This window comes from Colletotrichum truncatum, assembly GCF_014235925.2.
Source record: "Colletotrichum truncatum strain CMES1059 chromosome Unknown Contig_0002, whole genome shotgun sequence".
In the NCBI taxonomy this organism is placed as follows: domain Eukaryota; kingdom Fungi; phylum Ascomycota; class Sordariomycetes; order Glomerellales; family Glomerellaceae; genus Colletotrichum; species Colletotrichum truncatum.
Genome location: NW_027222399.1, coordinates 3,038,881 through 3,051,595, shown reverse-complemented (window position 1 = coordinate 3,051,595; position 12,715 = coordinate 3,038,881). Strand labels below are relative to the sequence as shown.

General features: G+C 50.0%; 5 protein-coding genes across 5 annotated transcripts; 1 reads left to right on the top strand and 4 right to left on the bottom strand.

Moving 5' to 3' along the window:
• Positions 1-186: 186 nt before the first annotated feature.
• CTRU02_203766 (heat shock protein mitochondrial) lies at positions 187-1,515 on the bottom strand (the record flags this gene model as incomplete). Its single annotated transcript, XM_070204258.1, has 1 exon — positions 187-1,515. The coding sequence occupies one exon, from the start codon at positions 1,513-1,515 to the stop codon at positions 187-189; it is 1,329 nt and encodes a 442-aa protein (XP_070062021.1).
• Positions 1,516-2,913: 1,398 nt separating this feature from the next.
• Positions 2,914-3,441, top strand: CTRU02_203765 (uncharacterized protein; the record flags this gene model as incomplete). Its single annotated transcript, XM_036722339.1, has 1 exon — positions 2,914-3,441. One exon carries the CDS (start codon positions 2,914-2,916, stop codon positions 3,439-3,441), a length of 528 nt encoding a protein of 175 aa, XP_036585945.1.
• A 3,147-nt stretch (positions 3,442-6,588) lies between these two features.
• Positions 6,589-7,878, bottom strand: CTRU02_203764 (uncharacterized protein; the record flags this gene model as incomplete). Its single annotated transcript, XM_036722338.1, has 1 exon — positions 6,589-7,878. The coding sequence occupies one exon, from the start codon at positions 7,876-7,878 to the stop codon at positions 6,589-6,591; it is 1,290 nt and encodes a 429-aa protein (XP_036585944.1).
• Positions 7,879-9,338: 1,460 nt separating this feature from the next.
• Positions 9,339-10,250, bottom strand: CTRU02_203763 (uncharacterized protein; the record flags this gene model as incomplete). The annotated part of the gene is made up of 3 exons (XM_036722337.1): positions 9,339-10,002; positions 10,067-10,119; positions 10,173-10,250. 3 exons carry the CDS (start codon positions 10,248-10,250, stop codon positions 9,339-9,341), a joined length of 795 nt encoding a protein of 264 aa, XP_036585943.1.
• Positions 10,251-11,564: 1,314 nt separating this feature from the next.
• Positions 11,565-12,089, bottom strand: CTRU02_203762 (uncharacterized protein; the record flags this gene model as incomplete). Its single annotated transcript, XM_036722336.1, has 2 exons — positions 11,565-11,690; positions 11,760-12,089. The coding sequence occupies 2 exons, from the start codon at positions 12,087-12,089 to the stop codon at positions 11,565-11,567; spliced, it is 456 nt and encodes a 151-aa protein (XP_036585942.1).
• Positions 12,090-12,715: the final 626 nt, after the last annotated feature.

Genomic DNA, 12,715 nt, shown 5'->3' with positions numbered 1-12,715 from the left:
TCTTACATAACTTGCTAGTGCTATTGTACAATACAGAGCTCTTCAGTCCCCTCGGGGAATCTGCTGGTAAAAGGGGTTAAGAGGGGAGATTAGTACAAAGGGCCGCAGTTATCCATCTTTTTAATAGTAACACCGTAGCCATGCCCCCCATTTTGACTTTTAATACAAGACGTTGAGATCATTTTTTTACATCATACCACCCATGCCGCCCATACCGCCCATGCCACCCATGCCAGCCATAGGGTTGGCAGGGCCCTTCTCCTCGGGAGCCTCAACGATGGCAACCTCGGTGGTACCGAGCAGGGAGGCAACACCGCTAGCGTCAACGAGACCAGTGCGGACAACCTTGAAAGGGTCAAGGATACCAGCAGCGATCATGTCAACGTACTCGCCCTTTGCGCTGTCGAAGCCCTTGTTGAACTCGTTGGCGTACTCGTCGGTGAGCTTGCCAACGATGACAGAGCCCTCAAGGCCAGCGTTCTCGACGATGCTGCGAGCGGGACGAGTGATGGCGTTCTTAACGATGCTGACACCGAGCTGCTGGTCGAAGTTGCTGGTCTTGACATCCTTCAGGGCCAGGGCAGAGGCCTTGATGAGAGCGGTACCACCACCGGGCAGGATACCCTCCTCAACGGCGGCGCGGGTGGCGTTCAAGGCATCGACGAAGCGGTCCTTCTTCTCACCAACCTCAACCTCGGAAGAGCCACCGACCTTGATGACGGCGACACCACCAGAGAGCTTAGCAAGACGCTCCTGGAGCTTCTCCTTCTCGTACTCGGAGGTAGTGGGGTCGTTCATGACACCACGGATCTGCTCGCAGCGCTGAGCAATGGAGTCCTTGGAGCCCTCACCGTTCAGGAAGATAGTGTCCTCCTTGGTGATGGTGATGGAGCCAGTGGAACCAAGCATGTCAGGGGTAGCCTTCTCAAGCTTGATGTCAAGCTCATCAGTGAAGACGGTACCGTTGGTGAGGACAGCCAAGTCACCGAGGATAGACTTGCGGTTGTCACCGAAGCCGGGAGCCTTGACGGCGGCGACCTGGAGCTGGCCACGGAGCTTGTTGAGAATGCAGACGGCGAGAGCCTCACCCTCGATGTCCTCGGCGATGATAACCAGAGGGCGGCGAAGCTGAGTAGAGGCCTCAAGAGCAGGGATGATGTCCTGGACAGCAGAGATCTTCTTCTCGGAGAGGAGGATCAAGGGCTTCTCGAACTCAACCTTCTGAGACTTGGCATCGGTGATGAAGTAGGGGGAGACGAAGCCACGGTCGAAGCGCATACCCTCGGTAACCTCGAGCTCGTCGACAAGAGTCTTACCCTCCTTGACGGTGATGACACCCTCCTTGCCAACCTTCTCCATAGCGTTGGCAATCATGCGGCCGAGAGCCTGGTCACCGTTGGCAGAGATGGTGGCGACCTGAGCAATCTCCTCGCTGGTGGTGATATCTCTCTTGTTCTTCTTCAGGTACTCGACGACGGCATCGACGGCGGCCTGGATACCACGGCGCAGGTCCATGGGGTTGCAGCCGGCGGCAACGTTCTTGACGGTCTCGGAGAAGATGGCACGGGCAAGGACGGTGGCGGTCGTGGTACCGTCACCGGCAGTCTCGTTGGTCTTGGAGGCGACATCCTGGAGGAGTCTGGCACCGAGGTTCTCGAACTTGTCCTTAAGGGTGATTGCCTTGGCGACAGTTACACCATCTGCGTTTGGTCAGCTCGGGAATTCATCTGGAAGCTTAACTGGGCTTTTCCGTACCCTTGGTGATCTTAGGAGAGCCATAGCTGGACTCAATGAGGACGTTGCGGCCCTTGGGGCCAAGTGTCGTCGCGACAGCCTTAGCCAGAGTCTCAACACCAGCAAGCAGGGACGCGCGACCCTCAACACCGAACTTCAGCTCCTACAGAACGAGTCAGCATACCGTCACTGATGGCATTGATAATGCTACATGGCATTTTGACGAACCTTGTGGGCGAAGCGAAGCTGTTGTCCCAGGCCGGCACCGGGACGGAACTTGGTAGCGGCAGAGGAGGCGACGGACGCTCTGGCCCGGGAGGCAAGTGCACGCTGCATCTTGATCTTATTATGAGGGTATCTAGATAAGAAAAAAGAAATACAGAACTAAGGATTGAAATGTATCGCCGGGTTGAATCGCAGAGTTTCGCTCACAAGGAGTTCGGGGAGAGAAGGAAAAAGTTCAGTAATGATAGAATTGGAGAAGCTTCCTGACGCGCCGGCTCCAAAAATTTATCTCGGACGTTCGGCTAAACGAGGCCCCTTTGAGGCGCTAAATCCAAATAGTACTAGCGTATGGAGCTGCATTTCCACCGTCTTCCAATGGCATCTGTCATCATTCACACATCCGCACATGGTATCACCCAGTGAACACACCGATTGATTGATATGGATTGTTGCCATTGGTTGGCAATGGATGCTCATGGGTTAAGTCTTTTGCGGCATCGGCGAATTCGTCGAGTAGCCGGCACTTGATGGGTAATCAGTTGGCTGTAAGCTTACATACTATGTAGTAGCTAATTGCCGAGTGCTCCGTACAGTGTTTGCCTTCCAAGGCTGTGTGAAGTTACAGGTTTATTCGATTGTGCCAACCTAGCAGCTGTTTCTTTTCATAGGCAGTTAAGCTCCCCAAATATTGCTACAAGTCATTGTACTTGAAACAATGGCGACCAAGTGTTTTAATGCATCCCCTAACCTTTTGGCTACAACGCCACCTAGACAAGTTATGGAACTGTAAGTGTAAATCTGTTAAAGGATCAGTATTGAATAGATGCCCATGGTCTCAGGTGTTCCTCACAGAGATGCAATTGAAATGACATAAATACCTTTGGGAATCATAGATTTTGAGTCGCCTCTGTGCACTGTCAGACCGCCTTCAGAATTTCTTTCTGGTCCGTCAGTATGAAGCTCTTATTCGTCACAATCATCGTAGCTTCAGCCTCTGCTGTGCAGAGCGCCATTACCTGGACGCTGGAAAAGGCGGCAAACCCATCAGCCGACCAAAACGAAGCCTACAAAAAGATTGAGGCGGCCATGAAAGCAGCCGCCGCGAGACACGAAAAAATAGGCAACGCCAACAAGTCGGTCAAGGTCTTCTATACACCCGGCGTGCCCACGGCAGAGGCGAGCTCTAACGGCGACGTACGCTTCGGTTCGGACCGCTCCTTCATGACCGAGCGGACGGCGCTTCACGAAATCTCACACACGCTTGGCGTCGGCATGACATCCGCCTTTAATTCCATGTGTTCGTCCGGCGATTGGAAAACGGCATGGCCATTACTCAAGTCTTGGGACGGCGATGACGCGAAGATCAGCTGCGGCGGCCAACATTTTTGGCCGTACGGTCTGAACTACGAGAAGGAATGGACTGAAACCACTGCAGACCGCCATGTTAAAATGGTCAACGCCATGATTGCTGATGGCATGTGAGTGGAGGTTTGGCCTTCAATATCTTATTCATGATACTGTATGTATTGGTCGACTGGGTCGAAATACATATTTAATCCTGTACATGAGTTTACTCTTTTACCAACTGGCGACGCCTGATTGGCGCATTGACACCGCTAAGTCGGAATTGGGGCCGTTGCACAGTGGCCAATGACCCTTGACAGGCAGGCATTGAGCGTTGAGTTGCCGGACCAATGGAACACTGATCAATCCTAAGTGCTTACCATCAGCGAACTACAACTCTAACTCGACCTCGCTTCTGCCCTTGTCTCCCTACTAGATATTGTGATTGTAATTTTCCATCACGGAGAAAGTTCAGCCGGATACTTTGTCCGTGTGAGATGTCAACTGAGCATGTTTGCTTGAAGAAGAACGCCAATCAAGTCGAGCCGATCTTACGTGCGTAGCAAAACTTGAACAAGCATATAGCATGTGAGTGAAATGACGCCTTTGGCTTTCAAGGTATTCATCGCATCTCCAGATATGAGCTTTAGACGGTCAACAGTGAGATTCAGTCGTACCAAAAGTATCGTTGCTTGAGCGCCATATGAATGCCGCTGACAAATTAGGGCTCTTCAAAGATAGGAAGGAAGCGAGGGCAACTAAGGGGGGCTTGGGAGCTCTCCGGGTTGCTCTTCTGCTTCTGCCCCTTGAATCACTTCAGTGTGAAAGTGCCCCGCCACAATAACATTGTTGCCATGTCAAGAAAATCAATTAGGAAAACAACTCAAGAACTTCTATAGGAATAATCACTTTTGTTTTCCTGTCTCCCCCCCCCCCCCCCCCCCCCCAAAAAAAAAAACTGTCCTATCCACTGAACTCCTCTCCTGTTCTTATTCGTGCCCATTACCCAACGGCCAACAAAAAGCCAGCTATTCCAACTTCAAAAATGATCTGACGTCGGGGTCATCCTCTTCGGCCATGGCACCATCGTCTCCGAAGTGGTTGTCGTCGGAGTATCCGGCTCCCTGATTGGCAACAGGGAAACCGGCAAACAGAGACGAATACTGGGACGGGAAGGTCCTGGCAGAAGAGGAATCCCTGTGGGAAAGACCGATTTGCGGAGAGCCAAAAGGAAAGGAATTGAGGGAAGGGTTGTAGGCAGCAGCTGTATACATCTCCTGCTGGTAGGGATTAGACATCGGCATGGTGTTGTACGATGCCATGGGCATAATATATGAGTGGTTGTGAAGCTGTTGTGGGTTCACATGGGTGTATGGTGCCTGAAAGCAGTAGTTTGGGTCGTTAGGTGATCCCTGAAGGACACTGGACTGAACAACAGGAGCCTGCGGCTTCTGGTACATTTCCTTTATGAGACACTCGTCCTAGTGAGTATTAGCAATGAAAGTATTACCATCGTGGCAAAGGACTCACCTCTTGCTCATGGGCTTTGTGGTCCTCCTTCTTCAAGTCAAGGGCAGGGTTCACGTAAAGGGCCTCTCGGTCTTCACCTGCAGGGAAGCAATCTTTCTCGTCAATCTGTTCCGAGTAGAGGACGGGTCGAAGGGCGGACGAGTCTCCATTGGTGTCATCCTTGATGAATCCCCGGATGGTCACGTCAACTGCCGTCTTCTTTTTCCACGCTGGTGGGACAACGCGGCCCTCTCTAATATGTCTCTGGCGAAGTCGATTGAAATATTGCTCAACAGCATTGCCCGTCAAGTTGGGCTGGATTCGGTGGGCAGTCTCATCTAATGGGAGCTTGATACCCTTCTTGTCACACTCATAAATAAGGTTGAGAAGCACCTTCTCCGCTACAGCTTTGCCTGAAAGACGGTTAGATATCATAGCCGATAATCCTGAGGTCTCTGAAGCTTACGATTCCACATGTACAGCTCGCGACCCTGAACTCGCCCCTTGCCCTTGATTTGCTCATGGGTAGGAAGATTATGAGTTGGGATTAGCTTGTTTGGGACCAAGCCTTGAGCCAAGGTATGAGTGGGTGGAGCCAAATCTGAGTTAAAAGAGGCAGCGGCGGATGGATTAACAGAGTTGGTAGTCGGAAGGGAAGCCTTGGTGAGTGTTTCCTGATCCTTAAGTTTCTGTGAGGTGCGAAGCTTCTCGCCAACCGGGCGCGACAGCTTGGCGGATGCCTTAGAGGGAGTCTTCAAAGAACCCATTTCCTGTGATTCGATCCATTGTTAGATTTTGAGGCTTCACATTTGAGTTGAGTATAGACAGTGAATAGGCGCAGATCAATGCCCATCCTTGTATGGATGAAAGAAAAGTTCATTTGCTGAGATCATAGAGAGAGAGAGAGAGAGAGAGAGAGAGAGAGAGAGAGAGAGAGAGAGAGAGAGAGAGAGAGAGAGAGATGAAAGGGTACTTACTGCGATTGAAGTTGATGATACTTGTTGATCAAGCGCGGAGTGAGAGATGAACAATACAGGTGAATTGTTCTCGGGAGAAGAATTGGTGTGTTTTGAGGTAAAAGTTGGGTGATGAGATTCTTACAAGTGAGGTGAGGTAGATATTGGTAGGAGAAGAGGGAGAGGGAAGGAAACTATCTGCCAGGCACACGTAAAAGGCAGGCACCGGGCGGATTGTGGGAAGGCACGCTGAGATTTTCAGGTTGGATAACTCGGTAGCGCCTGCTCTCCATTTGGAAACAGACGACAGCCAGCTCTAGACGGTATTGGGATTTTTGGATTGAAAGACACTCCATCTCTTATGCTTGCTCGCAGAGCCATCATGGCCATTGTGAGATTATGAATACTCCTGTGTCGCGAGATTCAGTGTAGAAAGGAATTGCGAGTGTTAATAAGTACAACATTTTGGTATTTTGTTGAAAAATCCTGAGCCGCTCAAGGGCAGCAAGTAATCAACAAACATTTTAAACCAATTTATGTTCATGTTTCTGTTTTAGACTCCAGGTTCCTACCCGGAAATATGAGGTCACTGCTGCAAAGGCTATTAATAGGATGAATTATTAGTCTCGCAATAAGAGAGAAAACTAGTAGTGATCTACAAAACCAATGCCCTTCTATGATGCCTGTGATCTTTCCAACTTCGGTGGCCAAAGATCTCCCTATCGTCCAGGTCAAGGACGATGGTTCGTAAGTCTGGAAATTCCGTATTGATACCTCACCCCGATATCCCTTCCTTCCGGTCCTTGACTTCTGTACTGCGTCATTTCATACCGAACTTTCCCAGTAACCTCCTCAACCTTGATCTTGGTTCTGTTTTGCCACCGTGTGGTGGGCACTCACGACTCTGTTGCTTCAAAGCCTGTTGTGTGTGATCGGAATCGTGGACACACCCAGGAAAATGAGTACTGTTGCTCATATTCGTGACGTAACTGGGTGGTGCATCTGCGGTTGCGTGGGCTTGTTGATGAGGCGTGTGTTGATAGGACACGGCAGATAATTGTTCACGTACGGCTGCTTGAGTTGCGGCAGCGATGATGGCTGGCAAGTCAGCGGTAAACTTTTGCAAGTCCGTTGTGACTATGCTTAGCGATGTGTTGAGCATATTCATTGACTTGTCAAATGTGTTGCTCTGGGCCGTGAGCATAGTGTTGAGGGTACTGAGCTGGCATGACATTGATTGGTTCAGATTAGACATGACGGCATTTATTGTGTTGACTTGAGCACTCATTGAAGCATTCACTGCATCATTAATAGATGACAGGCCGTTCAACTGTCCAGAAAGGCCGTTGAGCTGGCTGTCGAAGCGGCTTATGTTGCCTTCCATCCGACTGGCATTCATCCGCAGGGGATTGGCGACGTCCAGCAGCGTCCGCTCCGCGATCTGCATGAACTCCTCCGCGATGGCGTCCAAGTCGTCTTGTGTGGGATTGCTGATGCCCTTGCGCTGGAGTGCGGCCTGCGTAATCTCCAGCATCCGGCTCTCCTTGTTGATTGAGTTCATCCAACTTTGAACTCTGTTGTCCATCTCTTGTAGGTTGGCTGAGCCGCCTTGAGCTTCATCGCGAGCCTTGATGCGACGAGCGATGTCGACTCTTAGCAGGTTATATTTCTCAGGAGGTGGGTTGGATGGGTTGCCCCTGGCATCTCGAAGGCGCTGAAGGTGTTGATAGTCTTCCACAATTGTTTGGGGCTCTTCGGCGCTGATTGTGCTGCTGGGGAACTCTCCTGTGCTCCGTGCCTGGAGAAGAACGTCACGTCTGGCTTGTATCTGCCCAGGAGTGTACAGCGTCTGCCCTACGATAATATGGTTGGGGTGATTAGGCATGCTTATGACGTTGGCTTGACTTGAAGTCACAGGCTGCTTTGTGTCATAATGCTTCGGGCTCAGGAATGACATCTCAGTGTTCGCGGGCGACTCAGGCGTACTCGGCGTCGAAAACAAGCTGACGGGCGAGCTCGAAGAAGTGTTTGATCTTGGAGAGGAAGCACTCGACGAGAGCTCCCAATTGTGCTCATTATCGGTGACGAGCACTCTCTTGGGGTTGTCCATTTTGATTATAACTACGTGGTGTCGATAGGAAGATTCGGTCGCGGAGTAAAAAGTTCGGATCGTTTGTACCTGCTCAGATGGTCAATTGTGCGTCCGACAGCCACGAACTGAGATATGAGGACATGGAGAGGATTATAAGGGGATTCTCTGAGAATACTTACCAATTGGTCGGAGAAAAGGTGTTCTTATACGTAAAAGCCGCCGAACAAGGTGGTTGCAGAAAAGAGCAGAGGTTGTGAGTTGTTCGTGTAGTGATTAGTTGCTTTTCGCAGCAATTGGGAGAAAAGAAAAGTGTTGGAAGAAGGGAAGAAATTTTATTTTTCGGCGCGTCTGAAAAAAATTCGGTCGTGTGTGTGAGCAATAGTTGAAAATTTCGTCCTTGTGTGGGCTGCTTCAGAGTGGTTGAGAAGAGGCGAGGGCAGGAGCTCAAGTCAGATGGGAAGGTGCGGATGGGAGCTGAGAGGAAAAGTGAGAAGATACGGGCGGTATGAGGACTTAAAGTCATCAGCTGAACTATGGCACAGGCGAGAAGTTTCTCGGTGAGCGAAGGTGGGTTAGGATTCCCTTACCGACGTCTGCCTGGCCACCACATCTACCTTAGGCACTGTGCTGCTGGCAGCTCTGGGCAACGACCATGCCATCTGTACTGCCTCGAAGATTAAAGGCATCTCTGATTCTCAAATACTAGCCCACGGGACTGTGAGCTTGCCACATTGCCGTCATCAATCCTCCACAAGCAATTCAAACATATTACGGATGCCGGTTGTCATTTCAGAATTGCAAGACACGAGGTCATGAGCTGTATGTTGACGAGGAGTAATTGAACCGCTAAGTACAAATTTACCTTGGATCATTCATCAATATATCTTGCATCTGTTCGTCTGCGAAGGTTTCTTCGTGTGTCGTGTCTCTCGCTAGTGAAAGTGGTCCACTGACACAACGGCCTGGGCGGCGCAGATCATCCTTATAAGGCATGACTAAACCTTCAGAGATCCATTCTTGCAGATCAATTTCATTTTACAGCTTATGGTCCAAGACAAATGTTCATTGTCAAATCCATCAAAGCCACACAGTCGTGAAAGAAGCAAGCTCAAACGGCGCAAGCATGTCGTCCAAATTAGCGCCTCAGTCTTCGGCGCAAGAAGCCACATCCCTGCTCCCCCGCAAGAAAACAGCCCCCACCTGCCCGATCTGGCCGGTACACATTGATCGACATATCGTCAACGGCTGTGGATGTTCACATTTTTGTCAATTTTGTTAGAGTCATTAAGCTGCATAGTAGAGATAGAAATAATGTAAATTTTTATTTCCTATCTGTCCTCTCGTGCCCGAAACAGCCCCAAGATGGCACCTTTGCCAAGAACTCAGCTTTTGTCGCAGATCGCCTTCGTCAAACCAGGCAGGTCTCCGTCCTGCAGGTCGTGTTGTTAGCTTGATCCCATGCAAGAACTTGGATAAGACTAACATATCCCAACCAACTGGACAGCATCTCGATCTTCATGTATGCATGTGTCTGGCCAACTCGGAAAAAGTGAGCCTGGCATCAAACCCCAAGCATGATACGAGGCTGGTAGCTGGGTGAAGTTAAGCCTGGAACTGCTCATCGGCGTTGGCAGCATCTGCGTGGAAGAATCAGTGTTAGTATCGCTCGAAACGGAAACGGATGGCGGGACTCGATATTCGCCGGTATCGTGAATGGGGCAACCGATCGTCTTCTCCACGACGTAGAGAAGTTGCAGGTCGTCGTCATCGTGATTGCGGGCTCGAGGATTATCGTAATACGAACCAGTAGTGGTGAATGAATCAACATCGGCATGATCTTCCTTCTTCATCTTGAACTCATCCTGTTCCTCCTCATCATCTTCATTGTTGTAAGACGAGACAGCAGGGTGCGAAGCGATGAGCTTGGCGCGCTTGGTGTTGCTCGTGGGGGAAGCAACAGGAGCAGTGCGCTTGCTGGCCGACTTGTTCTTCGGGGTGGCCTTGCTAGCACCTTTGGAGGGAGTCTTTTGACCGGTCTTTGCGGGACTCTGGGTGGGGGTCACGTTGCTGGCGGGACCGCCCTTGGAGAGGTCACCAGGCTTCATGCCGTGAGCCTTGAGGATGCGCTCGAATCTTTTGGCCCTGTATAAGATTTCTCATCAGTTTATACTCTTATTAAATTCAACATTTGAAAAGGGCAACCTACGCAGCAGCCTTGGAGACAATGGTGCAGTCATTGGCAACGGCTTCGAAGTCAACCTATGAAAGTCAGCGCGCCTTCTTGCCCCGGAGTCGAGTTAAGAGATTCGCACTTTGCCATTGGCTGAGAATCGAATGCAGCTCACGAGGAACTTGACCTGTCCCTCAGCGTCGGTTCCGACAGTAGCCATGTTGAGCGGTGTGATGAGTTGAAGGCTGAATGAGTTTGTATGAGCAGCTTTGGCTTAAAGGCAACTGTACTTCCAAGAACGTCAGTAAAATGTTGAGGTGAGTGTGTCTGAAGGTTACAGGCAATTGACTGGAGTTGAGTGGGATGATGTCTGTTTTATTTTAGGGTGCTGTCAATGGTGGTAGGGTAGACTAACGGGACTGATGGGTAAACGCGGGCAGGCACCTCGGTAGTAATTAGGGGAGAAACACCAACTGAGTAGCAGGTAAGGCAGAAGAGGAAAGTGCCTGGGGTATAAAATCAGGAGAAAGTTCGACGTAGCCTGAATGGAGGCAGACACACTTATGTCAGAGGTGGTCTAAGAGTTCAGCAAAAGCCGACGTTAGGAACTTTGAAGAGTGTGGTTTAGTGACTCTCAACTTGAGATCAAAAGCTTACCGATGGCTTTTCAGATTTCTTGAGAGAGTCGCAGAAAGCAAAAGGGCCTTAAGTTACTTACAATGACTTCGAAGTCGACTCTGTGGCAAGAAGGAGGTGCAGCAAGTGGTAGGAGGAAATTGTAAGATTGACGAGATCCCTTGGGTGCTTGAAGAAATTGACAGATGGAGGTTTTCAAGGAAGTTGCAACTGTAGATCGTTATGGAGTGGTTCACTCTAAACGTCTCGTAAATTCTTCGTTGCGAGCCCAACTCGATCAGAACGCCTCGATGCCCCTGTATCTCAAATGACGTGGGAGAACAGGGGCAGGAAGTTGAAAAGTCTCAAATATCCCATGGGAGACACACCAACAGACTCAAATATTTAAGCAAGCCAGCCAAAATCGGAGCCAAGGCTGCTCCAAATGTTCAAGGCGAGGACAAGACATGTCCTCTCAAAGACATGATGCTACCTTTTGACTTGTTCACATTTGGAGAAAGAGTAAACAAAAGGCTACCCTCCAAAGACAGCTATGTTGTTGGAATTCTATGAGACGTTCACAACATATTGAGCCTAAAAAAGACTGGAAGCTCCATGAAAGGTCCTGTCCACGCAACGTGGTAGCTTCTGGAACATGCCAGCCAGGGGGATGTGGCACATGGGACCAACATGTATCTCAAGAAGCTTCAAAGGCGAGACCAAAAACTTTTACCAGCCATGAATCACATCAAATAGAAACTTTTAAATGAGAGCAGCAAGATCTTATTGCGATTATAGGCTACCACCCAAAATCTGGATCCAACCTGCCTGAATTTCATGACCCTCCATCATCTGAGCATTGCTGCAAATCTTGTGGTTCTCTAGCGATAAGCGAAACCAAAGCTGTGATTTGAAGAGTTTAAACTTCGTCTTCGTTGACACTGTCCATAGATTGGTCGTTGTCAGTGCCTTTTCCGTCACTGTCGGACTCCAACTTCGCAGAAACGTCCTCATCGTTGTCCGATTCAGCCGGTTCAGCCTTGGTCTAAAGAGACGGCTGTCAGTAATTGCGAGAACTTGATAATATGAATAGACTCATTCATCAGCCACATACCTTCTTGCGGGCGACTCCCTTTTTCTTAGGGGTTGCCTTCTTGGCAACTTTGTTGGCATTTTTGGGGCCCAGAGTACCCTTGGCTTTGCCGGAAGGGCTGTTGCCACCTCCGCCGGCGATAGAGCCGTTGCCAGACCAGTTGTGGCGCTTGCTTAGGGTTCGGAAACGCTCCTTGGCAGACTTGGCTGTCATGCCCAAGTCTTCGCCGACTTCGTCCCAGTTGATGTCGGGACGCGACACCATGTGGTCGAACATCGACTTCACAAAGCGCGACTCGGCCTCGTTGAGGGCACCAGCCGGCTGGTTGTCAGCATTCTTCTTGGGAGGCATGTTTTCCAATGTGTCGCCTGTAGAACATCTAGTTAGAGTGCTGCCTGGAGGAGTAGGAGGTGATAATCTGACTCACGTATGATGACTAGTTGGTCTATACTATTTTTGTTTGCTTCGGTGATGTTGAAGGGAGAAGGCTTCGGCGTTGAGAGACTACCACACAGAGGTGAAATTTGGTAGTGAGGAAGAAAAGGAGATGGAGGACTTGGGCCTGAAGGAAGATCTTTATAGCCTTAAATTCTGTTCGTGAGTGCCCTACGAAACGCTGGCTGTTTCTGGGCTGCACCCGCCTTGTGAGAGCTGGTGATCTCGCAGCTGGGCGAGAACCCAACTGTTTGTCTTGACGATTCAGGCGAGAGCATTCGGAACGACATTTCAACTGTTTTCTGGGGTGCACCCGCCTGTTCCTCACAACTGGTCAAAGCGAGAGCACCCAGAACAATGAGCTAGCTGTTACCTGAGTGTGCAATCGTCTTGTGGTGGTCATTGTTTTGCTAGATAAGTCGAAACCCAGCTTTTTCTCTTGAATTATTATGGCGGGAGCCCTTGAGACAGCGATTAAAGCAATGCCTGTAATGAGTCCGCCTGTTTCTCAAAAGTTATCGAGGCGAGAACACCTTAGCTAG